General features: G+C 36.2%; 8 protein-coding genes across 8 annotated transcripts; all 8 read right to left on the reverse strand.

Moving 5' to 3' along the window:
- Positions 1 to 2,118, reverse strand: NDAI0F02500 (uncharacterized protein; the record flags this gene model as incomplete). The annotated part of the gene is made up of 1 exon (XM_003670763.2): positions 1 to 2,118. A coding segment is annotated over one exon (2,118 nt), but the record flags the coding sequence as incomplete, so codon positions are not given.
- A 4,485-nt stretch (positions 2,119 to 6,603) lies between these two features.
- On the reverse strand, positions 6,604 to 8,967 carry PMS1 (ATP-binding mismatch repair protein; the record flags this gene model as incomplete). The annotated part of the gene is made up of 1 exon (XM_003670764.1): positions 6,604 to 8,967. The coding sequence occupies one exon, from the start codon at positions 8,965 to 8,967 to the stop codon at positions 6,604 to 6,606; it is 2,364 nt and encodes a 787-aa protein (XP_003670812.1).
- Positions 8,968 to 9,446: 479 nt separating this feature from the next.
- On the reverse strand, positions 9,447 to 11,114 carry SAL1 (Ca(2+)-binding ATP:ADP antiporter SAL1; the record flags this gene model as incomplete). The annotated part of the gene is made up of 1 exon (XM_003670765.1): positions 9,447 to 11,114. The coding sequence occupies one exon, from the start codon at positions 11,112 to 11,114 to the stop codon at positions 9,447 to 9,449; it is 1,668 nt and encodes a 555-aa protein (XP_003670813.1).
- Positions 11,115 to 11,760: 646 nt separating this feature from the next.
- SNN1 (Snn1p) lies at positions 11,761 to 12,063 on the reverse strand (the record flags this gene model as incomplete). Its single annotated transcript, XM_003670766.1, has 1 exon — positions 11,761 to 12,063. One exon carries the CDS (start codon positions 12,061 to 12,063, stop codon positions 11,761 to 11,763), a length of 303 nt encoding a protein of 100 aa, XP_003670814.1.
- Positions 12,064 to 12,511: 448 nt separating this feature from the next.
- Positions 12,512 to 16,051, reverse strand: NDAI0F02540 (uncharacterized protein; the record flags this gene model as incomplete). The annotated part of the gene is made up of 1 exon (XM_003670767.1): positions 12,512 to 16,051. One exon carries the CDS (start codon positions 16,049 to 16,051, stop codon positions 12,512 to 12,514), a length of 3,540 nt encoding a protein of 1,179 aa, XP_003670815.1.
- A 432-nt stretch (positions 16,052 to 16,483) lies between these two features.
- Positions 16,484 to 20,746, reverse strand: TOP2 (DNA topoisomerase 2; the record flags this gene model as incomplete). Its single annotated transcript, XM_003670768.1, has 1 exon — positions 16,484 to 20,746. The coding sequence occupies one exon, from the start codon at positions 20,744 to 20,746 to the stop codon at positions 16,484 to 16,486; it is 4,263 nt and encodes a 1,420-aa protein (XP_003670816.1).
- Positions 20,747 to 21,249: 503 nt separating this feature from the next.
- Positions 21,250 to 21,822, reverse strand: RHO2 (Rho family GTPase RHO2; the record flags this gene model as incomplete). Its single annotated transcript, XM_003670769.1, has 1 exon — positions 21,250 to 21,822. The coding sequence occupies one exon, from the start codon at positions 21,820 to 21,822 to the stop codon at positions 21,250 to 21,252; it is 573 nt and encodes a 190-aa protein (XP_003670817.1).
- A 461-nt stretch (positions 21,823 to 22,283) lies between these two features.
- On the reverse strand, positions 22,284 to 26,777 carry NST1 (Nst1p; the record flags this gene model as incomplete). The annotated part of the gene is made up of 1 exon (XM_003670770.1): positions 22,284 to 26,777. One exon carries the CDS (start codon positions 26,775 to 26,777, stop codon positions 22,284 to 22,286), a length of 4,494 nt encoding a protein of 1,497 aa, XP_003670818.1.
- Positions 26,778 to 27,454: the final 677 nt, after the last annotated feature.

Genomic DNA, 27,454 nt, shown 5'->3' on the forward strand with positions numbered 1-27,454 from the left:
GGTGGAAACATTGGAGTTGGCGTACGATGATGGAACAACAGACGATCCAGAAACAGTGGATGAGACACCAGAGGTGGAAACACTGGAGTTGGCATACGATGATGGAACAACAGAAGATCCAGATTCAGTGGATGACACACCAGAGGTGGAGGCACTGGAGTTGACATACGATGATGGAACAACAGAAGATCCAGATTCAGTGGATGACACACCAGAGGTGGAGGCACTGGAGTTGGCATACGATGATGGAACAACTGAAGATCCAGAAACAGTGGATGACACACCAGAGGTGGAAACACTGGAGTTGGCATACGATGATGGAACAACAGAAGATCCAGAAACAGTGGATGAGACACCAGAGGTGGAGGCACTGGAGTTGGCATACGATGATGGAACAACAGAAGATCCGGAAACAGTGGATGACATACCAGAGGTGGAGGCACTGGAGTTGACATACGATGATGGAACAACTGAAGATCCAGATTCAGTGGATGACACACCAGAGGTGGAGGCACTGGAGTTGGCATACGATGATGGAACAACAGAAGATCTGGATTCAGTGGATGACACACCAGAGGTGGAGGCACTGGAGTTGACATACGATGATGGAACAACAGAAGATCCAGAAACAGTGGATGAGACACCAGAGGTGGAGGCACTGGAGTTGACATACGATGATGGAACAACAGAAGATCCAGATTCAGTGGATGAGACACCAGAGGTGGAGGCACTGGAGTTGGCATACGATGATGGAACAACAGAAGATCCAGATTCAGTGGATGACACACCAGAGGTGGAAGCACTGGAGTTGGCATACGATGATGGAACAACAGAAGATCCAGAAACAGTGGATGACACACCAGAGGTGGAGGCACTGGAGTTGGCGTACGATGATGGAACAACAGAAGATCCAGATTCAGTGGATGAGGTACCAGAGGTGGAGGCACTGGAGTTGGCGTACGATGATGGAACAACAGAAGATCCAGAAACAGTGGATGACACACCAGAGGTGGAGGCACTGGAGTTGGCATACGATGATGGAACAACAGAAGATCCAGATTCAGTGGATGACACACCAGAGGTGGAAACACTGGAGTTGACATACGATGATGGAATAACAGAAGATCCAGATTCAGTGGATGAGACACCAGAGGTGGAGGCACTGGAGTTGGCATACGATGATGGAACAACAGAAGATCCAGATTCAGTGGATGACACACCAGAGGTGGAAACACTGGAGTTGGCATACGATGATGGAACAACAGAAGATCCAGAAACAGTGGATGACACACCAGAGGTGGAAACACTGGAGTTGGCATACGATGATGGAACAACAGAAGATCCAGAAACAGTGGATGAGACACCAGAGGTGGAGGCACTGGAGTTGGCGTACGATGATGGAACAACAGAAGATCCAGATTCAGTGGATGAGACACCAGAGGTGGAGGCACTGGAGTTGGCATACGATGATGGAACAACAGAAGATCTGGATTCAGTGGATGACACACCAGAGGTGGAGGCACTGGAGTTGACATACGATGATGGAACAACAGAAGATCTGGATTCACTGGATGACACACCAGAGGTGGAGGCACTGGAGTTGGCATACGATGATGGAACAACAGACGATCCAGAAACAGTGGATGAGACACCAGAGGTGGAGGCACTGGAGTTGGCATACGATGATGGAACAACAGAAGATCCGGAAACAGTGGATGACACACCAGAGGTGGAGGCACTCGAGTTGGTGTAAGATGATGGAACAGCGGTCCTAGCAACTGTAGGTCCGGTAGATGAAGCAACATTCAAGGAACTTCTTGATATTGAAGGTATTGGAGGTGTTGATGTAGCATTTGTGATTGAAGTTGCTACAGTGAACTGGTTACTAAATAAATATTGAGATGATAGTTGCGTAGATGACATCGGGTATAAACCTGTTGAAAAGTCAGAATAAGGGATACTTATGTAAAACATTGTTTCTAAAGTTAGAGCACCAGTAATATGAGTTGTTACATATACAACCTCTGACACATTGTCATTGGAAGATTGCCCTAACGCTAAAGCAACATTTAGAAAGACTAAAAGTCCCAGGTACAACGAATAGAGGAAACTTTTCATATCGATGTTCGACTGGAAGGTTTTCTATTATGAGTTTTAAATTAGTTCTTCTGATATTTTGGTATACTTAAGATAATGGATTAGCTTTTTTGGTTTATGTCCAATTTTGTTTTTGTGGGATTCAATGGTATAGAATAGATGTTCTTTCTAGCTTTGGAACGCTTACTTTAAATATAAGCCTAAGATTGGAACCAAATTTGAAGTTGAGAAACACAATTAAGCTAATAAATAGGTAAGCAAAGTTGGAATCATTTAAAGTTAATCATTCAATGCATGGTATATGCGCTTCTATTCGCGGTCTTTCTGTGTAACAGGACCTGTGTCTCGAAAGATCTTCTTTAGCTTCTAGGTTAGCAACCTTTCTTGGCAAAAAAAAATGATAAATTTGATGCTGTCGATATTACTGTTCAGCAGACAGATATACGCACGGAAATAAGCAGTACGGCAACATCTATTCTTCATATTTGGAAGAAATAGACACCTGTAACATTACCGCTACGCTATGTAAGTACGTATTATTGTCCTTTTCTTGTGGATGCGTAAATTATTTTCAAAGAATATATTCCTTGTCAGTACTTAAGCGAAATTCAGCGCAACTATACTGTCCGCAGTGGTCGCGCTGGGGTTTCTTTAGGCACTTGAATCCCATATTTTCCAACCACTTGCAACAATAAATGGACAGTACCTTCCTATAAATTACTAGTTTGGTTTTTTCCTTGTTGTAGAAACTTTAAGTAAGATAAGCTCACGAAGAAGAAGTCTTTGTAGGACCTACACTTATGCGAGATCTCAAACAAACAGAAGCAGAGAGTTTCTCTTAGAGTTTCTCTCTTAACAAGGGTTTTACAAACATACAGGTAGCTTTGGGGCTGCATGAAAAAAAGGGTAAAGAACTAAAATAGGGCACATGATCTGAACTTAGAGGTGAAACACTCTCAGGACTTCGCAAACATTTTGTTTTGCATCAAATCAACTTTAAGGCTCGAACAATAATTGATCGTTGGTAAAATTAAAACCTTCAAAGTAGGTACTAAATTACATTAATTAGAAAAAACAAGCAGCAACTTAAAAGAACAAGATCAGGCACCAAATGTCGATCTTAGCGAACATAACCTGATCGGGAAAATTAGGGTAGAAACCATTGGTGCTAAAAGAAGATAATAGCTTATTATTGTATGGTCCTTCCTTGCCGCCTTTGCTAAACTGGCAACGAACGTTTTCATCTGCTTGATTTTTTTAGCGCAAAATCTTCGAGTGACCTTGCAGAAAACCCTTTCCTTTTGGATCCATTCTCAAATTTAGTTTGGAGATATTAGTTTAAAACATGTATAGCTTGTATGACTTCATCAGCGTATCATCCAAATTCCCTTACATGAGGCACTTTGTACAACATGAAGAGGACGGGCAGTCGTCTAATCTAATGTTCTCAGGTCTACAGGGTTTACTTTTTTTCAGGAAAGTAAGGAAACGTTAGAGAGTTGGGTAACTCATGATGACCACGTTAACACTATAGATAATTAAGAACAAAAACCTTGCCGCGGTCGCCCCAAGGTTAATAAATTTTAACAAAGTATGTTCGTCAAGGTGAAAAGCCTAGATACGGTATTTTTTAAAGAAAATTGGATGTCGTCCCAGTAGCGCTTGCAGGAATTGGCTTCAACGGTGGGAATCTTTCTGGTTTCGGAAGAGAAGCTTCCAGCAGTTTTCTCTGTGTGGTACTCAGTAAAGTAAGTTGGTTCTCCTATCTAGGTCGTACTTCAACGTACGTATAGTTTAGGCATCTGAAGGTGCAACAAGTGTACGACGAGGTTTGGTTTGCCTACTTAGTACGTACATATCCAAAGTGCTACTTACCATCTTCCACCTTCGAGGAAAGTGACTGAGAATTTTCCTTCCCGGAGAGGATTATAATACCGTATAATAAGCAAGTACGTCATGCAGGGGACCTAAAAGTTTAAAAGCATTTTCCTTTAAGTAATCAAATTCTAATGTAAATCTTTCCAAATCTGGTTGTTGCTTAGACGAGGGTGCCTGGGCCCCTGTACGTCCTATCATTTGACGGCCCGTGAAAAGTAACAAAATGTACGTACGTAAAGCACGGGGAGAGCCAAGCCGACAAGGCAGAAGGGTGAAAATTAAGATTTTCTCTCCCACCTATTGAAAACCCACAGTTTTGTCTTATCTTCTCAAACTTATTTTATGCCATTTCTATATAGTATTACATAAATACTAGCCCTCAATGAATATACGAGGGGATATATATTAATTAGCATAACATCGTTTGGTTGCACAGATATATAATTTCCTTTTATGGTTTAGTTGAGTAATTCGTTTGAGTTAGCAGCATATCTTCCTGCTGAGCTGTTAAATGCCTAATTAAAATATTGCTGTTTAGGTGTAACAACAATATTTATGAGTTGTCTTTAAATAGTAAATAAGTGTCTTTTTTATGTTTATAGTACATAAACCAAGTAAACAACTTTTACTCTTCAGGAAAATAAGGAAGAAAAGAAGGGAACCTTTGGCCTGGGAAAAGGGTCAATATAGAAGATTGAAGCTAAAAAACAAAATATTTTTGGACGTCAAGCAGAGAAATATTTTAAACAACTTTTTTTTATCTCGTCCCAACAATAACTAAAAAAATGAGGGCGGATAACCTTATATATACCTTGGACATTTCAAAACTTCCTTTGATTTGAACTACTTAGTTCTCAAAGGAATCAAATTTTCTCTGTTATCTATCTCGTTAACCTACGTACGCTTTTAAGATCCAGTAACAAACAATCAAAGGCGACGTGTCCAGAGGTGAGTTATGACTTATACTATAGTCGTATAGACTTTATTTATGTATATAGATTACCTAATGAAGTTGAACTATAGAGAAAACAGTTACACGTATTTTTTGGAAAGAATTTTGGGTGTAGCACACACAGTGTAGATTATATGTACTTAAACCTTACCATTTCGTAATTCATAAAAGCAAGTCGCTAAAGTATCTGTCAGTTGTTAGTGAAAACTTTGTCATTTCTATCAAGAAAAATTGAACTGCTATCTATCCAAAATTTAAAAATTCTGCAAAACTTTTTAATGCTACATGGTTGTCCTTCCTGCTCTGGTTGCTGCTGGTAACTTACCTATCCAATATATCTACATATCGGTTATTAAATTGGAAAGAAACCGATATACAAGTTGAAAACTGTCACACAATAACAGTCGCTGTTAAGAGATTTTCTCACAAAATAAGTATACCAATTTGTTGATATACTCTATCACAATATGTAAATACTACATTTGTATATCTCTGCCACGTAACTTAACTTTGGTCTTTATGTCTCAAATAAATACGTGATGACCCTAGTCATAATAAAATCCAAATAAGTATCCCGTATGCTCCACATAAAAAAATTTACCATAAAGGGACTCGTTATAGAAACTTTTTAATTCTGTACCTCATAATAGTAAACATAGTCCTTGATAACATAACATTATTTATTATATTACAGTTCAATTAGAAAACTGGTTTTTGTTTATTTTTCATAGGTTATATTCAAGTTTTCGAAAGTAAAACTTTGGAAAAAAAACTACTAGTTGAAAACTAAAAAATAAACAAAAAAAAATCCTAAGGTATTAATTCTAATAATCTTTGCAATGATGATGTTGCACTTGCACCACGGATCTCTCTGTCTCTCTGTGTGAAAGCTGGTGTGTAATTTTACGTGCCAACATTCCTGTTCATGTTGTTCTGTTTATCGGCGACTTAACGGTTACATAATAGTGTATACGCTGGTCCACTGTTGGTATATATTGTTATGTATTTACGTATTAAAGGGGAATCATTCTATGTTCAAAAGAAGAGATTCCCGATTGAGAATAACTAGTTATCTTAGAGAATATTGCACTTTAATATGATAATGATTGTGTAATTTTTTAAACATCCTATTTTAGAGTAACTAAATAGAGTAATTCGTATATGGATATGAAATTCCGGAATGGTTCTTTCCTTAAACATAGATCAGAATTACGACATAACTTCAGAGGTTTTCTTTCATTCTTTGTTCCCTCTTGAAGCATTATTTTCCCAGGCTATTCTTTATACCTGCAATATCACATTCTAATCTTCCACTTATGTTTTCGGCACTGCAGTTCCGGCCACCACATGATCACTCACACAAGGTCCATCTCCTATTCCAAAGGTGGAGCCGGATGAATAATAAGGGTATTAAATTGTTTTCGTTCTTATCGGAAAGAAGTACTGCTCAAATAAGAAGTAGTCCATACGAAACAACATTTATACAGTTTGTAACGCTCGGATTATTATAAAGATAAGTTGAGCGTGGACTGGCCTAAATAGCTCAGTGTAAATCATATCCTCGGTATAAATGACTCATAGTTTATTGCAGTAGCCTACCTAAATATTTTGTAAAGCCTGTAAAAGATGTAGAAGATTAAAATGTAGCTTTTGTAACAGCACATTTCGCTAGAGCCTTATATTTCATAATCTTTCGTAAATGAATTCAAGCCATGTAATTCAGTCAAATGTCTCATTGTTGGTCTTCCATGTGGACAGTTCCATGGTTTTTTCAAGTCACTTAAATTATGAACGATTGTAGTCATAGCCTTCTTAGTAAGTGGTTTGCCAACCATAACACTACTTCTGCAGGCTCTCATTGCAAACAATTTCCTATACTTAGAACATCTTAAATCCTCAGTATTTAATCCCGCATTCTCTCTAATTGCATGTATTAATTCATTAAAATCATCTATATTAATCATTGTCTGTTTAGATACGGGCAAAGCTACTATTTTAATCTTTTGTCCCTGAGATGCATTTTTATCAATTATTAACTTAAACCCGTTTTTTTCGAAAGTTGAATGGTTATCAATGACGATCAGTTCATCGATAATACTTAATTCCACAGGTTGAGGGACGATTAACCGTTGTGATTTAAAAGTTGTAATCTTCTGTAACCGTTCAAAATTATATTTTTCGTCAGCTGCATGTTGATCGATAACAAACAAATCATAATCATTTCCAATTTTCCTAGTAACGATAATGAAGCCCAAATTGAATTGTCCAACAATTTTCATTTTCTTGAAGTCCTCTTTTTTAACCATCAATGTTAAATATTGGTCTCCTTCTCCGATATTTTTCATTCCTGTTGCAGGTTCAGCACTAACTAAATTATCGCGCTTCTTTTGAGAGAAAACCGAAACTACCTTTAATTCTTTTCTGATTCTTTCCATAAGATTACGAACCCGCAGACAAACGATCCTACTGCTGGCCTTAGATGGTTTTGTATACTTGTTATCGGTAAATGATCTATGTCTAATATGTTCTTTCAAAGGGGGTGGTAATTGAAACCTGACTCTTTTCTCAATTTTCTCTAAGTTTACGTCTATTTCATCTGATAAGTCATTATTGCTAAACTTGTTATCTGTATTAATTTCGCAGCTTGACAAGTCGTCATCTTTCCCAGAGAAAACTAGATCTTTGTTCGCCAATTTCGCATTACTCTTAAACGTATCATCCTCTATTTTTACAACAACTAATTCTTCCTCATCATTCAAATTGCGGTATGAAATGTCAGTGGATGGTTTTGAAATTACACAGCTTTTGACATTTTCTTTACCCTTTTCTTTTAGAAATTTGGTTATGGAATCAGCGGTAGCATATTTTTCATTTTCTTTAGTAGATTCTAATCTCCGTTTCTTTGCGATTCTTGATTGGTGATTTTTTAAAATAGATTGTTGCTTGGGTAAGACTAAATCCTGATTATCAAAATATTCATACAATCGTATCTTTAATTCTTCTAAGACATACTTTTCATTTTGTAGAAATACTATCCTTTTATCGGGCGTAACATTTACATCAATTACCTGTGGAGGAATGACCAGGTTTAAGAAAATGGATGGAAATTGAGCATTATTGAATTGCCTATAAATATCATTACAACATTTTGATAATTGTGGGTATTCGATAGGTCTTTTATTGATATAGAAAAACTGCCTATCTTTTGAATTTCGACCGCAGCCTAGGGAATGTTTTGATATATAACCTTTAACTTGAATTGTATAATCCAAGTTAAGGAAAGTGGTGTCGTTAACATATTTTTTCATCATATCTTTTTTGAGAGGGTTCAAATCGAGAGCTAAATCTAGTACATCTAAACCATATGTACTACTTGGACCAAAAATGCTCAAAACTTTTTTCGGTATGCTTGGAGCAAGTGGTGTTGACAATACGGAAGTCTTCCTTCCCTTAGCAGAAACATTCCAAACTGAAAATTTGATATTCTCTTGAATAATTGCATAGCCTTGTAATAGGGATATACATTTGGTAAACTGTCTCCTGCAAGTCCTTATAAATTCCTTTCTTCTCACTGGTAAGTTTTCAAACAATTTAGAGATTTGAATGGTAGTTCCAGCATTACGGGATGTAATCGTTCGTGAATTTAATTTACCTGATCTGTCATATTCTAACCTATCCGCCTTCGGTGGGTCAGATGTAGTGGTCACTATTAACTTTGCAATCCCACAAAGTGATGACAATGCTTCACCTCTAAATCCCAGTGACTGTATATGCAATACATCATCAAATGTGGAAATTTTAGATGTATAATGTTTCAAAGCTAAAAACTCATAGTTTTCTGGAGTAATTCCATCTCCATTATCAGAACATTCAATGGATTCTATCCCATAGTTTTTAAAGATGATGTCTATTTGAGTGGCATGGGCATCAATGCTGTTATCCACCAATTCTTTAACCGCGGTGACCAAGTCAATGATTATTTGTCCTGAAGTTATCTTATGAACATCTTTTGACCCGATAGGAGTAATTTTTTTGGTCATGCCTAACGTTATGACAATCTACTATTGAATACACCTAAGTCCAAGAAATCCAGAGGAAAGTATGTATTGTTTCAAATGAATTTTGTTTCTTCATGTATCGATGCTGAAAATTGGAAGATCATGTATCGTATGTATGTACAGTTCTTCTTGCCCTGCGCGCTTTCTCCAGAGGCGTCTCAACTTTGGTGATGAATAACATCAGAAAGTTGTACTTGTGAAGAGAGAGTAGATGATTGATGGACTGTTCTTATATAGTTACCAGATTAATGTAGAAGAGACCGCCTTTGATGAATATTTATTCGATAACTATTGAAGCATATATCTGTTAGCGTTTAAATATTTACAGCAAAGAATAAATAATTATTAAATTTTCTTAAAAAGTTCTAGATAACGAATATATGATTTGATATTATTCTTGGTTGTAGGTGGCAGTACAGGGACTCACTAGAACAGGAAATTGGGGAAGTAGCTGAGACATATCAATTCAATTTCATTAACTTCTTAAAGTTCTCATAACATAAATATCCAATGGACACTGCAGGACACACTTTTGCCAACGTTGGAACTAACCCTTTATACAGACCAGGTATCCCTTCTCTTTGGATTGTTTTGGTAAAGACATCCCTGAAGCCGGTATACAAATAAGGATGTGCAAAAGTTGCTTGCGTTTGTAGTCTTGTTCTAAGGAGATTAATTGGATAGACTGCAGTAGCTCCTACTGACCCACTTATTGCACCCATTGGTAATACTTGTAAATAACTTAAATCTACTTTGTCCTCTGGAACATTTAATGATTTGGATTTTCGCTTAATATACCATTTTTTCAAAGCTGAAAATGTTCCTAAATCCAGTGCTGCATAAGGGAAAATACCCACAGCACCTACAATAGCTCCCTTATAAAACATTCCTAGTCCACCTTCTTTATACATATTACTTGCCGTTGCAAATAGTAACTGATTCCCTTTCAATTTACAATCCAAAGGTGCACATTGGATTCGGAACTTTAATGTATCAATAGGATAAATAGATATTTGCGACACCATTCCTGCTAAACCACCCGCTATGTAAGTATGGAATCTCGAAAGATCGTCAACATTTTTATTCCCATTGAAATTAGACATGGCTCTTTTAACTAATTCAAAAGTACCAAATTTGATTGAACTTTCAGGGCAAACTTTAAAGACACTTAACCCATTCCCCACGTAAAATGCTCTTACGCCACCTTGTCGATATAATGTCGTGATGGCCTTTGTGATAGGTGATCGTAATTTATTTAAATTAGCTTTTGGATTTTTAGCTAAAACAGTCGCTTTTGAATTCAATAACGTAGAGGATAAATCTGTTCTTGCAATTAGAAACACTTTAATTCTATCAAATGGAGCTGTAGCTGTACGTGATATCACACCGGAAAGCCCACCGGCAATAAAATATCCAAATCCTTTTACAAAATCATTAATCAAAGTCATATCTCCTTCAGAAGATAGCTCAACATCTTCATTAAATAAGTAAAAATACGAATAAGCCGTCTTTAGCCGGGAGCCTCCTTCTCTGGGCATCAATAACAGGAAATCTCGCCATTGGTTGTATGTGATATATAATTGGTCACGATCTTCAAACCTAATGCTGTTATCCCCAGTACAACTTACCTCTTCCTTGTTTTCAATGTTGTCGTTGCTTTCCAATTTTTTATAAAATGCCCAATGAATGAAATTATTAAATCTTGACGGTGAATTCTTAATATTATAAGTATTTGGAGAAGCTGCTGCTGCTGATGATTTATTACCAATATCTGCATTCTTTATATCTAATTTTGAAAGATAGTTTGAGACATCAGATGGTTTAATCTTACCGTCATGGTCCAAATCAATATTTTGAAAGCCCTCTTCGATCTGAGATTCAGCTACGGTTACATATTTCATGAAGTCATTATAATCAACAACATTGTCATTATTTGAATCCATCGCAGTGAACAAAAACCTTATTGCTTCATCATTAGATTTCAAAGGATGGTTGGAATCCTGGAAAGCTTTACGCAAAGTGGAATAATCGAATTTCCCTTCATTATGGATATCTAACTGTTTGAATATTGACTTGTATCGCAGTTTTTGATTAGTGGTGTCTTTTATCGGCGGTTGTTCCGGTATCATCTATAATGGGTACGGTGTTGATCTAACCAGCGTAAAATACTTAAAATATGCAACTATAATTTGGCAGCAATGAGTTAGGGATTGAAATCATCCAAATTTTGGTTTTAATTTACCGTTGCTATTCAAAGATGTTATGTTCTTGACACTACGGTTCGTGTAAATATATATTGTTTCATTCTTTTATTTCAATTGGATAAAAATATAGAAAAATGCATCGCGAAATGCCACTATGGCACTCTTAGAAGACACTCAAACGATTAACTGGCCAGTGCTTTAGAGGAATGATATATATAATCGAATCTGATGCTTGATGTACGTGTAATATTTATTCTTCCAACTAGAAATATTAATTCAATATTATATACTTGTTTAGAGTGAGTTATTTTATTTATTTTCCAATGTCGTTGTACAGCATTGAAGAGAAGTCAAACACCTAGTTTATCAGCAGCATCCCAAACCGATATTACAACCAAAAGGTTTGAAGTGTCTCTAATAATATCTAAATAAAACGACTGTTTTCTCCTCTTGCGCCTTTATGTGATACGCCGGCGGTAGTCCTTACAGATCTTCATTTTCTGTCAGATATTATCAGCACAGGTTCAAACATGTTATGCTAGGTATCTTCTTTCGAATTAGGCAATCACGGTCATGGCCCCTCTATCAGCTTCTTATTTCTTCTTTTTATTTCCTCGTATCTCTTCAAGAGTATGTCCATTCTCTTCTGTAGAGTCTTCAACTTATCTAGGGGTTTCCTCAATAATTCTTTCTCATAAAGTATCCGATGTTCTTTCTTCAAAGAATCTCGAATCTTCTTTACAGACAATATTAAAAAAGCTTCTGATTCTCTTAGTTGATTGATGGAATGATACAATTCGTCTAAATCTGACGAGAGAACAGAGTAAACACACAGCTCGACTGGATGAACTCCGCTGACTGTACGTTCTTCCATCTGCCTCAGACACCCTTGTTTATCGGTAAATTAGTTTGTTACGAAAGTTCTGTATCTTCTATCATTTACTTTGTCTATCTCATATGCTTCTATAATGATAGCGTAGTATTCACATTTCAATAGTTGTGTCTTCGTAAAATTGTAGACGAATTACAGAAGCTTGGTTAGTGGACAATTCATTGTAAAGACAGCAAATGGGAACAACTTTTGTCTTACAAAACGACAAAGGAATGCACCTACATGAAGACTTTACATCAGAATATAATACAGATGGCTGAAATGAAAATCGCTTGTATTTCAAGTTTTTGTCTTGTCTATATACGATTTCTTAATGTAGTTAAATATCTTGCTCGTCATCTAACAAAATGAAGTACGAACCGTGAATTTTTAAGTTTTTAATGTATCTATAGTATAGTCTATAAACTAGTATCAGAGTATTTTCTAATGTTCAGAAATGTACTGAGCCAGTAAGCTTCTTTTCGACACCTTTCACAATACCGGTTCTCAACCTTACTTGTCCTTCATCCATCATCTTACCGATCGTTACCACACTTGTATTCAGAACAGTAGTACCTGCCCTTATCCCAGTATCGATACCCTTCTGAGCAAGATCTCCAATATTATTCTTAGATCGTTTTTGAACCCCTAAAGTATATCGTGGGCTAAAGGTGAATTCAAGTTGTAAGAAACCACCTTTGTCTTCTTTTTCAGTAACAATTGGAACTTCTAATTTCGTCAATGCTGCTGGATCAATCTGAGATAGGGGCAACATTGCCCATCCTAATAGATCATTCGAAAGTGCGCCATCCCAATCTACAACTTTGAACTTTATAAATGTATTGACTCGGTCATTGATTTGTAATGTTGTGGACTCATTCCAAACTGGATTCAATGTCTTTTTCGAAATTTTGGTCTTGAAAAATGATTTTTCATTATTATTCAGATATAATTTGACATAAGGATCAGAATATCCATTCCTGTCACCTGCTATCAGGTCATTAGCTCCCTTAATAGTAATAGTCAAATCACCGGTATTCGTTATTAAATCTGAAAGTGGTAACTTCGTAACATGCAATGGGAAGTATGACACTTGGACCATCAATTTGGCAGTTGATATCCCTGAAAGATTCAATATACATGGTTCTCTATAACAATTGTTTATCAATTCAATAGTAGGAATTACAAATTCACTAATACCCACTTCAGCTTTGTTTAGACTTTTATTTTTAACAACTTTGAATGTTGTAACAGACCATTCTAGTTCTTTGATCGTTGCTTCACCTATCCAACCTGTTTTAATAGTTCTGATGGAACATTTCGGACTGATTATACTGGCATGACCAAGTGAATCCAAAAATGTTTGCACATAAAGACCGGGGAATGGTAATTCACCGCCTTGAACAGAAATGGTTAAGATTCCTGAAGGATATTGTATCAATTCATTTAAATCCAATTTCATCTTATTACTGAATATATCTTCTAATTCATGGATTTCACACTCTTCATCCAATATTCTTTCCTTTAGTTCCTTGGATTCGGTTAGAGGATCAAGTGATGCTTTCTTTTGCAACAACTGTCTTCTCCTTTCCCTCACTTTCTCAAGATCTTCGATTTCTTCGCGAGTTAAAATCGGTAATGACGGATAAAAGGAAATATAGTATGTAATTTCCCCACTAAGCCCTTTACGAGTAGTTAATTGTGAGCTTATAGCATTTTCATTAATGAACTCTTCGTATCTGTCATCATCCCCTTTTCGTAGTAGTCCACGTGGTGATATTTCTAATTGCCCCAATGAACGATCTCCCCCAATCAACCTAGAATCCATACATTCAAGAAGTATCTTTTGATTAGGCGAAGTAATTGCCACATATATTGCTTGATTCCATATTGGGTTTAATTCATTTAACAGCTCATTTGTTCTACCAATCTCCAGATCATTAGTTAGAACTCTCGTGTAAGGATTAACCTCCATTATTTTATCCACATTATTGGTGAACTTTGCCTTATTAATCAATATACGGACAGTACCAATTGGTGCTGTATATATGGTGCCCTTCCCATATAAACCTAACTCTACCGGTTTCCAGTATGTCATAATTTTCAAATCGCCCACACCGTTTTTCAAAGGTATGATATCTTTACTCATACTAGTTCTATCAATTAACGCATTTAGATTTTGTACCGAAGAAGAGATAATTTGACTTTTTTTATCTTTGATAACAAACTTGCATCTAGTCATACTTCTATCAAGAATGATGGACTCATACTGTGATTTCCATCGCCAATTATCCACACCAGATACCTTCTTTGTAGTGAAGACCTTCTTGGCATTGATGTAGAGCTCAACGTATGTATCGAACTTTTTCTCAATTTCGTTGATTAACCTACTTTCTTGGATAACTATCTTTGCTAACCCAGTATTTAAATCAGGGATTTCTTCAACCTTCCCGTTTGGCAACTTCTTTTGTTCTAAGACTGGACGGAAATGTAAATCAAAGTGTAAATACCCAATAGATTTAGAGTTTTTCAAAATGGGACTCTTTAAACGTTTCTGATGAGGTCGATGACGTAAAGAATTTAAATTGAATTCAATGCCACCTAAATTTTTATCTTTCAATGTTTTGTGTTTGTCAAAAAGTATGACTGATAATGGTTCTGTAAATGATTTGATCGGTATATGGACGACTTCGTGCCATATTGGGCTATTTGGATCTTTAGAAGCTGATGTTTTAGCTATGACTCGGTTCGAAAAAAGAAATGAGACATATGGATGCCCTGGTTTTCCTAAGAGCTCGCCAAAATTTCTCTTGAAGCCTTTCACAGCTTTAACATTAATTTCCAGAATACCAATAGAGGTTGCCGAACCAGAGAGTAACTGTGGTAAGTTTAATTGTAATGAAAATGGAGGAAGCAATATTTCCGACATATATTTGTAAGCCATTTTGTTTGCCAGAGTTAGAAAACCCGGTAGAGTCAGAAGATCCATATTGAAAACAGATATATTAAATAATGATGCAATAAAATCTACATTTGGTACTTTCAATAATTGAATATTGATTGTTTCTATAATAGGTAATGCTGCCATCAATTGAAATTTTAACCTTGCCTTTATGTCAATTGCAAGGTCAGAAAGTGTCATTGGTAGTATAACCCCCATTACATTGATCTTCAGTAGCACTTTTGAATTTACGAAATTTCTAACTTGCCTTGCATTCATATCAGCTTGGTCATGCGGTGTAAAGGATACATTCCAATCCATAACTACGACATCTAAATGTGTATTTTGTAATGTTTTTACATACCCAATCCTAGGAGGTTTTATTCCCAATGTGAATTCGTCAATCCATATAGCCTTTATCCATTTTGGGATAGACATATTTGAAGCCAACTGTCCGTTGACCTGCGTAACTATTTTCTGAGACAAGGATGGTTCTAAAATAGGCCAATACTTTACGAATAACAAGTTCGCCCATTCGACAGATTCGTAATCGTCTTCTATTTTTTCAACAGCTGATTCCTTCTCGATGAGTTCCCTAATACTGGACCTATAACCCTTAATTAATGCTCTATAAACCAATGCTGCGGCAACAGCAATTAAATAGACTGGTGCAAACGAGAATTTGAAGTACCCTAAAAGAAATGAAGAAAATCCAGCAATTATAAAGAGCAGTATTGGATGGTACCATTTACCGTAGAATTTATCAGGAATAATATTATCTAAGAAAGTGTCCTCATTTAACTCAAATAGCGAATCATATTCCCCTAGAGAGTCAACTTCCTCCCACCCCCCTATCTGTTTCCAACCGACATAGGACGCTACTCTACTAAAATGAGATTGGTTTACAGTAGAAGTCATCGGTGGTTTATTATAAGCCGCAACACCTTCAGAACTTTCTTCTTTGACCTCGATAGTAGACAGATTCCCAGGGATCAACTCTGCTTTAGTGTTCGACGGAGCACTTTGCTTTTTGTAGTCATTAGGTGACATGGTTTAGTTCACCTATCCCTTAGCCTTTCAGCGAGCGAGTGAATAAATGACCAGTGGATAACTTAAGGGTTTCTTTCAAGAGTTCTCATCTCATCGCTACCTAATTTATATTTTATGTAGTGTAGACTAAGGTATGCTTTTCTGTTTTGAATTTCTCGAAGAAAAAACCTTCGCGAAACCGTCAACTTAAATTGCGGTGAAGTAAGGGAATTAATTCTCAACGTCACAGTAACATCTATAAAATGCGGCAGTTGCATCAACAAGAATGCAGACTTGGCAAATGTATAGCACTATAAGATGTCTTACATAACCCGTTCGAAAATATCGTATTCGATTTCTGTCTTTCAGAATAGCAGGCTGATAGGTATTAATAATGTAGATAGAAAATGTAGAAAAATAATTAAATAGTTCAAAAATTACGGGAACCCTCTATCAATTGAAATCCCCATCAAAAGATTCATCGGAATCAGCTGGCTCATCCTCTTCAACAAAACTATCATCAGATAATTCGATTGGTTCTACGTATGACTTTTTCGGAGTAACAGCGCGGGTTACTCTTTGTCTTCTGGGCATTACCACTTCTTCCTCTTCATCACTATCGGAGTTTCCAGCTTGATCAACTATTTCTAAATCGCTTTCGTCGCTCAGTTCAAAAGTTTTAGGTGTCTTTGGTACTTTGGGTGCAGGCGCTTTCTTAGCAGCCTGTTTCTTTACCACTGGTTTTTCCTTTATTGGTGTAGGTTCCTTAGTCCCAGTTTCGGTTGCTAGCTCTGTTAGTGACGCATTCTCATCAACGTTATCGAATGCCTTGGTCAGTTTCTTAAACTTGTCAGAAAATGCGCTCATGGAGTCCTTGGGTTCTTCTTGTCCGAGAACATCAGGAGAAGCTGGCGACATCGAAGTACGAGTACGACCTTCTTTCTTAATCATTTGTAAGGATGGCGATGTGGTTAATAAAGGTGTTTCTGATTTAACCTTTGTTATTCGTTTAGATTTTACGACTGCCTTAGGTTCCAGTAGAGTTCTTTTAAAATTCAAATCTTCTAGTTTAGTCTTACTTATCGCCTTTTTAGCCGTTTTCGTTTTCTTAGCAGGTGTATAGTCATCAGAATCCGCATTTTTTCTTTTACGTTTTCCTTTAGTCTTAGAACCACTGGCTTCAGAACCATTTCTATATTCTTCATCCAGAACAAGGAATTCTTCGTAGGATTTCATGAAGTCGTCCAAGTCAATATTCCATAGATCGGAGGCAGATAATTTTAACAAATCCTCTAATTCTATCTCCCTTTCTTTTTTTTGTTTCAATAATTGTTCATACCTTTCTTTAGTTAAAGACCAGATACGCATACCTAAAAGATATTCAAATGTACCGTAAGCTTCTTCAGGTCCATTAATAATTGCATCATCTGTAAGCACATCTTCATCATTGTCTATTTCTTCAGCTTCCTCATCCTCTTCAATCAATTCCTCAACTTTCTGGGCAATTGAACCATAATATGGCTTCCCATCTTTATTAATTCTTGGAAAGCCAAACTCTTCTAATTCTTTAATAATATTCTTACGTGGTTTGTTAGTCACAATGAGTTCTCTCTCAATGATCATCTTAATAAATTTAACTTGAAATGATAATTTTTCAACTTCCCATTGTAATCTCTCACTCATGAAATCTTTTCTTTTTTGATAGTATTCCAACCTAACGTAGAAAAATTCCGTTAGAATGTCAAACACACTTTCATACTTCTTTATCTTACCTCTTGGATCGAAAGCTACCATATTCATTAAACTTATAGGGGAAATCAATCTGAATCTTTCGTAGAAACCAATTTTCCTAGTCTTTTCCATTTCTTCTGGTGTCAGTTTGATAATGAACTTGATGTCATTCCCATGCTGTTCCTCCATGTCTTTAATCCAAGGTTTTGTCCTTTCATTCCCACTAATACCTAGTAACAAGTATTCCTTAATAGTTGACGTCCAAGTTTTTGCAGGCAGCTCTGTAATTTCCAATGTGTTTGGACCAATTTGTTCAATCCTACCATACATTCTGTAACGCTGATGTTCAACCTTTTCAACTGAACCACCCCAACCTTTAAACCATGGCATCATATTTTCAAGCTCTTCACCATTCATTAAATGTCTTAAGTTCTTCACGATATCAAGTGGATTGAATGGAGGAATATTAGTACTCCAACCAGTACCAATACCTTCAGCACCATTTACCAAAATCATTGGTAGAACTGGTAGATACCATTCTGGTTCAACGGTGGTTTCATCGTCTTGTACATATTTGAATAAAGGATCATCAGAGGGATGGAAAATTTTTCTTGTAATTTTACTTAATTCTGTGAAAATATATCTTGCAGCTGCAGCATCTTTACCACCAGTAGCTCTTGTACCGAAAGCACCATTAGGCTTCAATAAATTAATATTATTAGATCCAACAAAGTTTTGAGCTAAACCAATAATGGTCATAGCTAATGATTGTTCACCATGATGGTATGCACTACATTCTGCAACATATGGTGCTAATTGGGCAACTTTAATTTCTGATCTTAAATTACGTTTGAAACAACCAAATAAAACTTTTCTTTGCCCTGGTTTGAAACCATCAAGGACGCTTGGAATAGATCTAATGTTATCTGCTAAAGAAAACAAAATTAATTCTTTATTGATGAAGTCACTAATTGGAATTTCAGATATTTTTGGATCTAAGACAGTACCAGGTTCGTATAGTCTTAACCATTCTTTTCTATCATCTGCTTTCTTTTTCGAAAAAGCCAAATCAATCAAATCTTTATCATGACCTTGTAATGCGTGGAAAGTTTTCAGATGTTTGTCAAGATCTTTGAAATATTCTCGCACTTCTTGACCAGATGAGGTACCCAAACCCTTGTAATACTTTTGCTTCCAAGTATAGTTCTGTGCTTCTTCTGCTCTCCATTGTTCATAATCTGGCATATTATAGAAGGCAATAACTTGTCTGGATGGCTTAGTTACAGTAACTTTGATAATGGGTGTAATAAATTCCACCAAAAACCCTGGGATATCCAACAAACCTGGGAAGGAACTCTCCAGGAAATTAATTATCAAACCTTTAATATGAGAACCATCATGATCTTGATCTGTCATGATCATAAGATGACCGTATCGTAATGATTTAGTATCTTCGTATTTCTTTTTATGTTGTAACCCCATAATTTTCTTAATAGCTTGGATTTCTGCATTTTTTAGGATTTGGTCTGCACTTGCTTCTCTGACATTAAGCATTTTACCACGAAGAGGATAGCAGCCATAAAAATCTCTACCAACAACGGCAAGACCTGCAACAGCTAATGACAAGGCAGAATCCCCTTCAGTCAAGATCAATGTACATTTATAACCATCTTTGGTACCTGCCTTATTAGCATCTTCTAGCTTAGGATAATCAGTAATTCTACTTTTCCTGGTACCATCAGATTTTTTCAAGGCATTAGTTTCATTCTCGTCAACAATTTCTGAGATCTTTGTGGCAAAATCAGTTTTCATTATTTTATTCACAAAATCATCGGAAATTAAACATTTGGAACCAAAATCTTTAACTCTTGTAGTCATTTGTTCCTTAGTTTGTGATGTGAAAGCTGGGTTTTGGATTAAACAATTAATGAATATAAACATGTTATTTTTTATTTGGAATGGTTTGATATTCTTCTTTTTCTTCTTCTTCAAAATATCTGACACTTTCCTAACGATTTGATCTGTAATATAATTAACGTGTGTCCCACCAGTAGTTGTAGCAATTGAGTTTACGAACGAGATTTGTTGGAAAGAAATATCAGATACTGCGAACGCTACTTCCCAGGATTCATTAACTCTTTCATAGAGAATTGGTGGAGTATTTGATTGAATACTTGCATCCTCACCATTATCTAATTGTCGGCTTTTCTCTGATGAATTTAAATATAATTCAACATAGTTTTTAAAGTTTCTAATTTTCAATGATTTACCATCTAAATAAACATTAACGTTACTAACAGAACCTCCAATATCGTAAACACGACGGCGCATAACCCCAAGAATATCTTTATCCAGTTCCTCCATATTAAACCTGGAAAGATCAGGTTTGAAGGATACCTTTGTATACGATTGACCTTTCGAATAAGGAGTTATCTTAGGAGGATGACATGTATTCATATTATTTTCCCATTTTTGGACATATTTCTTCCCAAGTATTGGATCTGCAGTCTCCAATATGAATTCTGTAGAGAAAATATTACAAAGTTTAGCACCATACCCATTTCTACCACCAGTGACTTTCTTTTCTTTATCATCATAATTAGAAGAAGTTAACAGATGGCCAAAAATTAATTCTGGGATATGAATTTTCTCCTTTTGATGTATTTCGATAGGAATCCCCTTCCCATCATTCTTGACCTCGATTAAATTCTCTTCTGGTCTAATGTTAACGTCTATTCTCTTCATAGTAGGGTCACGAACTTTATTATCTGCAGCGTTGACTACGATTTCATCGAAAATCTTAAAAAGACCAGGAACGATCTTGACGTGTTTCTCCATCATACAATCTGTTTCATCGTCATAAATCCATTGTTCTTGTTCTTGGATTTCAACAGAACCAATATATGTATCAGGTCTTTTAAGAATATGTTCTAACTGAGATATCTTCTGGTATCTCTCTGAAGCTGTTTTTTCTTTAGTGGTCATCTTGAGAGAGAGAAACAAACGAATGAAACAACTTCTTCGATAAGATCTACAGCAGTATACCTTTAAAGTAGGAATACCTGCCTTGATGAATATCTTAATCAGTTTTGAACGAAGTAAAATACTATTGAAGATCAATAGTTTTTAGTTGAACTATTTGTTTTTATTCTGATCAAAATTAGATATTTGCCATCGCGTAAAGTTGTTTACGCGTCACGAAACAAATCCTGGTTCGGGCTCTTGACAGCGCTATAACGACCAGTCGTTATTCTCTTTTACTATTACTGCTTTTCCTTCTATAATATGATTGAATATAAATTATGCTGATTCAATTTTATAAATTCTAATTTGGATAACTAATGTCATATCATCTTTATATATATCAGAGTTACTGGTAATCGATAGCCACGCTTAGGTATATGTCTATCCACCCGTGAAGATTCTTCCAATAGTTACGGAATAGCAAGTAAAATCATTAACGTTTTTGTCTCATCCTCACTTTTCTCCTACAGAATTGTGCAGCAGTTTTGACCTGGATCCTTATTTACAAGAAGACTTGTCCTAGTTGCCAATTCAAATACATCATCCACACCCGCTCCCGTCAGTGCACTACATTCCAGATATTTTTTTGCTCCGACCAGCCTGGCAACATGTTGTGCATCTTCGGGCCTTACCATTTTCTTATTACTTGTCCCATTTCCTTGTTCTCTTAAATCTCCTTTCAATCCAACCAGTATTATTGGTGCATCGGGACAATATCGTAAGACTTCCTCAGCCCATTTCGTCCTTGCGTTCTCCAATGATTCTATATCATCCACAGCAAACCCAACCAAAATAATATCTGCGTTAGAATAAGAAAATGGCCGTAACCGTTCATATTCTTCTTGACCTGCTGTATCCCATAACGTTAGCGATACTTTGATCCCATCCACTCTACAATCTGTAACATAATTTTCAAACACCGTGGGATGATACTCCTGCGGGAATTCTCCTAATGTGAAAACATATAGTAACGATGTCTTACCACAACATCCATCTCCTACAATAACTAGTTTTCTTCGAATTGCTTTCTCCGGCATAATATTACCTTCTATTTCAAATCGCAGTGGAAACGTTTCTGATAGTCCTTTACCTAACAGACCTATCGGTATCTATATCTGACCTACTATATCGATCAGTTTATCAAAGGGTTTACTTCTTCTGCTTCTTCTGGATCAAGTTATTTTGGAAGTGGCATAACATAAGCCTCCTTTACATATTTGTACGTAGATGGATTCTTATAACGTCAAGCTTTTTTCACCTTTTTACGACAATTTATAGGTAAGGCCCGAGAAAGAAAAATGCCTACGTAGAAAGAAGAACAAAGGCTGTTGCTGAAGAAACACTGGGAAGGCAATACAATAGATATAATATGATCTTGTTAACGTCTAGTTAGAATAATACTAAATATCGATGTGACAAAAATTTAATAGAACTTAATATAGTAGTAATATAATATATATTCATGTAAGCGGATGATATTTCTATAAACAAGGCCGTTTTAAACATTAGATGGTATTCCATTTGCTGACTGCGATGATGTACTTGTAGTATTGGATGATGATATAGTATTGTTTGCATTCAAATCCATCATTAATGGTCCTTGATTGAAAGGATCTATGTTCCCACCTGTTGCACTATTAGTACCCAAATTGAAACCAATACTATTCAACAAACTTGAAGATTGCCTTGCCATACGTTGTTGGGGACCCAACATTTTAACATGTGTAGCTAAGCCTGTATTGTTGGGTAATAAATCTGCATTATATGTAATACGCATGTCCCATAATGCCTTAATTAATGATGGATAGTCTAATCCTTCGCCCAGTAGATTTTGATATAGGATATCGATCGAAACGTACTGGGTAGTTAAATCTCTTCCTGCAATCATCAAATAGTTATTATAAATGTTTTCAAAAAGGTTTGAACCATTATTACTTCTTACAGTGGAATACGCCTGTGGATCTAATAATGAAGATGTAGTTACACCAGCTCCCGGAGCGGTAGTGCTTTTAGATATTCCACTATTAGGGAATGAACTATTCCAAATATTAGAAGTTAAGAAGCTTGGGGATTCACTATTCTGTGGAATACCAGCAAGTTGTGATGGTGTATCAACATGAATATCATTTCTGATGCTGGGTGGCATTATTCCCAATCCATGTGAAGATGAAACACTATCGAGTAGTATATTCGTTGTAGCAATTCCTGATGAATGTGTATTCAAACTATTGTTCATAGCAGGTGTGGCAGACCCCCAAATTGAACTTCTGTGAGACAGTGAAGAATTCATATTTTGCATGGAAGGTAATGTGTTTACATCGGTTAGGTTTGACGATGTTGATGCAGGAGTTAAGGGATGGTTTATTTCTAGCTGGGTACTAGCGGTATTAGGTGTTGCAGTTGTATTCCATAACGAAGTTTGTTTGAAGCCAGAAGATGTAGAAGCTGAAGCGGTTGGAACAAAATTTGGATCATCTATACCAGCAGACGACAATATGTTTGTCAATGATTGCAGTTCATCAGCAAATGATTTTCTATGATTTTCTCCTACTGGCGGGAAGGTTGTTGGGTTGTGTTGTTGTGATTGTGAATGTGATTGTGGTTGTAAATAAGTTTGAGCTGACATATCATTACCTGATGTTTGCATTGCATTCAATATCGATTGCTGCTGTTGCTGTTGTTGTTGGGGATGATTCATTACAGAATTCCAGTTTGGCAAGGCATACGACTGAGGTATCAATCCTAATGGGCCCGACATTTGGTGCATTTGGAAAGGTTGCTGTTGCTGTTGCTGCTGCATTTGTGATGGCATCGGATGCATGGAATATATATTATCAAATGACATCTGCCCTTGTTGCGAGGAGATATTGGGCGCGAACATACCATTTGTTGGTAATTGTGGTTTCAATGTCTCGAAATCGGAATCCTGCTTTTTCAATGTTTCCGTTGATAATTTGTTATTATGAAGAGGATTCACTAAATCATTTAGATGTGATGGTGACACAGATTTTGAATTTGAAGCTGTTGCAGCATTGACGATTTGCAGAATATCGTCTGAAACTGATTGATATCCAGTGGAAATGGAAGTGTTGTTAGCAATTCGAAAATTTGAAGCTTGAATAGTAGTGTTTACATCTTTTGTAGAACTGGATGAAGATACATTTTGAGGAGAAGTTTGACTTAAAACAATCGGCCCTGTGAATGCCGTTGGCGGAAGTGCGTTACTTTTTGAACTTTTAGATTTTGCTTGTTGTTGCGATGCTTTTTCTTTCAATTTTTGTTGCCTTTCTTTTTCCTTCTTATTTGCTTCTTCCACTTGCTTTAAACGTCTTTGTCGTTCTATTTCATCTTTTCTCGCTTTCTCTTGCAATTCCTCTTTCAAACGTTTCTGTTCTTCCTTTTCTTTCTTTTCTACTTCCTTCTTCTGTCTTTGTTCCTCCTTTAATCTCCTTTGTTGTTCTTGTTGTTCTTCTCTACGACGTTGCTCTTGTAATTTTCTCTTTTTCTCCTCGTCTTTCTTTCTTTTCGCTTCTTCAACTTTCTTTCTTTGCAGTTCACGTCTTTCTTGTTCTTTCCTTTCATTTTCTCTTTTTTGTCCTTCAAGTTCTAAAATTTTCTTACGTCTTTCTTCTTCTTTAGCTAATTGTAATTGTCTTTTCTTTTCCTTTTCCTTTTCTCTCTTTTTTTGTTTTTTCTCTTCTTTTTCCTTCTGTTTCAATTTTTCATCTTCTAATTCTTTCAATAATTTCAAACGATTATTTTCAGCTTGTTTTTCATGATATGATGCCATAATTCTACCCTGTAACAATTTCGTAATGGCAATTTGAATTAATTTCCTACCTTCCTCAAGACGATCTTCCTCATCGATACCACTATCATACTCCTCCTCTTCTTCATCTTCGTCTTCATCTTCGTCCTCTTCTTCATTTTCATGTTCATGTTCATGCTCATCTTCGCCTTCATCTTCATCTTCATCTTCATCTTCTACCTCATCTTCAATCTCGTCTTCGATTTCATCTTCATGACCATGATCGATAGGTTCATCATGTTCAATAAGCCCATGGCGATGCTGATGTTGATGTTGATGATGCATATGATGACGATGCATATGATGACCATGTATTTCAGCTTCAACATGTTCCTCATCTTGGACATGATCATATGCATGATCATGTGTATGATCATCATGAGATAGCATATGTTGTTCCAGTGCACGTTCTAATTCTTCTTCATCACTAAAATGTTGATGTTGATGTTGATGATTACGATCATTACATTCATGCAACGCATATGATTCTTCATCCCTTTCATATTCTTCCTCTTCGTCTTCCTCTTCCTGTTCTTCGTAGTATTCACTTTGATCTTCTTCATATTCTGATATCAAATCACTTTCCTCATCGTTGGATTCACCATCATCATCATCATCATCATAATACATATATTCTTCATCCTGCTGCTGCTGCATCGTTTGAGAATGAGAATGAGAATGAGACTGAGTAATGGACGCGGTTGCAGCTGCAGCAGCTGCCGCAAGAGAAGCACTAATGGAAGTCCCACCGAATTCCTTATCGAATTTATTTCTAAATGAATTCATTACTAATTCTCCGAATTCCTTCCTATCATTACCGAACATGAAACGGGTGAATAATTCCTTTTCTAAGGGGGAAACTTCATTGAATTTATGTCTTTTGGAATCGTATGAAGAGGTCATTCTTTCTGCTATGTTTCTTTGAAGGTCAAAATATTCTTTTGATGTTAATGGGGTGCCGTTATGTAGCATGGTTGTGAATTCTCTTGGGTCTTGAATCATTGAGTTTGAAGAAGAAGAAGAAGAATCCGAGGATGATGTGGTTGGGTCAGATGAAGAAGATGTGGTGGTGGTATTTTCCATTACGAAATTTTGTAAAGCTGTCACGAAATTTTTCCCATTTGTGGTGGATATGTCAGTGTTTTTAATCAGATCATCTGTTATTGCTTTCATTGTTGGATACTGGAGTAATTTTTCTACGTAATCTTGGGCTATTTTCGGGTGTGATGTGACGAATGCCTTTGTAAATTCTAAATATTTTGTTCTTAATTGTTCCTCATGATTGTCGCTTTCATCTAGTTGTTGTTGCTGATGTTGTTGCTGTTCTTGCAATAATTGTAATTGATGTTTTTTAAAATTTTTGAAATGACGTACTTCATCTTGTAATGAATCTTCGTTATGTGTCGGTTGTTCATGATGTTCTATTGATTGATTATGTATTTCATTTTCATGTGGTGACGGCTGCTGCGACTGTAATTGTTGCTGCTGTTGTTGTTTTTTAGATATTTGTAGTTCCTTTATGATCCCCAAATGGAATTTAATTGGGTTAATTTCCGGATCTTTAATCTTATCTATATCGTACAATATGTTATAGATTCTTTCCATTTCTTGATCCATAGCCAAATGACGTCTACCACATACAGTACAAGAACATGAATGATCATTTTGATATCTTTTGATTACGTTAAATACTTCATTTTTTTCTATTCTTAAGATTGATTTCTTTTCATTTGGAGATAATGACTCCCAATGAGAGTCTAACGTGAATGCCATGGATGATTTATTATTCTTGTTCTTGCTACTGGTGTCCTCATTGCTATTATTATTGTTATTATTATTTTTCGATTTTTTCTTACTTTTCTTGTTGTTGTTATTGGTATTATGAAGCTGAAGCTGATGCTGATGCTGATGCTGATGCTGATAATGATGAGGATCAGTATCAATATTATTATCGTTCTGATGTAAGGATTGTACTACGACATCACCATTGGGAGCTCTTTTAATGACTCGTGAAGTTGGATATTCTTCATTTTGGTCATAAATTTCTGTTTCAATATTGGAGGGCAAAGTGGAGCATAAAGTATCTGTATTCTGCGTCGACGTAGTATGATGGTGATCATGAGCCTTTTTCTGTTGATTTTTGGATTTACTCTTCTTCTTCTTATTCCTTGATGAAGGCGGCATTCTCTTGGATATGTTTATATAGTATTTCTTTTCTTATTGCTAGTAGACGTAGTCACTGAGTGTATATCTCTCTCGTTCTCTCTTTCCTCTCTTTCGTTTTGCGAGAGGATGGTTCTTAATGAAGACTATGGTAAGGTCTCGTTTTAGTATAGAGATCTGACTGATCAGTAGCAGACGAGTAATAGATATCTTGTCTTATTATCAAGTGTGGTATCTGTTTGTATGTCTCTACACTATACAACTATAACTTAACTTAACTTACACGATACAGACAAGCAAACAGACAAACAAGCAAACGAATCTGCTATCAAGCAATGAACTGTAAAAAACTGTTAACCAGTGGATGGGTGTCTGGGTGGACTGCACAGAGAGATCGGGAATGAGAGGCTCGATAGGCGCCAACTGGTCGGGATAATTTCCCCAGGGTATCCATGGTTTTGTCACGGATACATCACTGCACACGGAGTTATTGAAGATTTTAGAAAAAAAAAATATTATTAATATTGAACAGTTAGTTAAAGTCTTGTAGTAAATTGTAAAACTCGATGAGCTTGCAATTACAACTAGGTATAGTTAGTTATCTGAAATTAGTTGACAAATACACATCTAAGGACAGATCATTTATTTAAGTGGCACATCTCATAAGCTACATGAACTGCTAAACATAATAAGTGGAT

The sequence above is a fragment of the Naumovozyma dairenensis genome, chromosome 6, assembly GCF_000227115.2.
Source record: "Naumovozyma dairenensis CBS 421 chromosome 6, complete genome".
NCBI classification, from domain to species: domain Eukaryota; kingdom Fungi; phylum Ascomycota; class Saccharomycetes; order Saccharomycetales; family Saccharomycetaceae; genus Naumovozyma; species Naumovozyma dairenensis.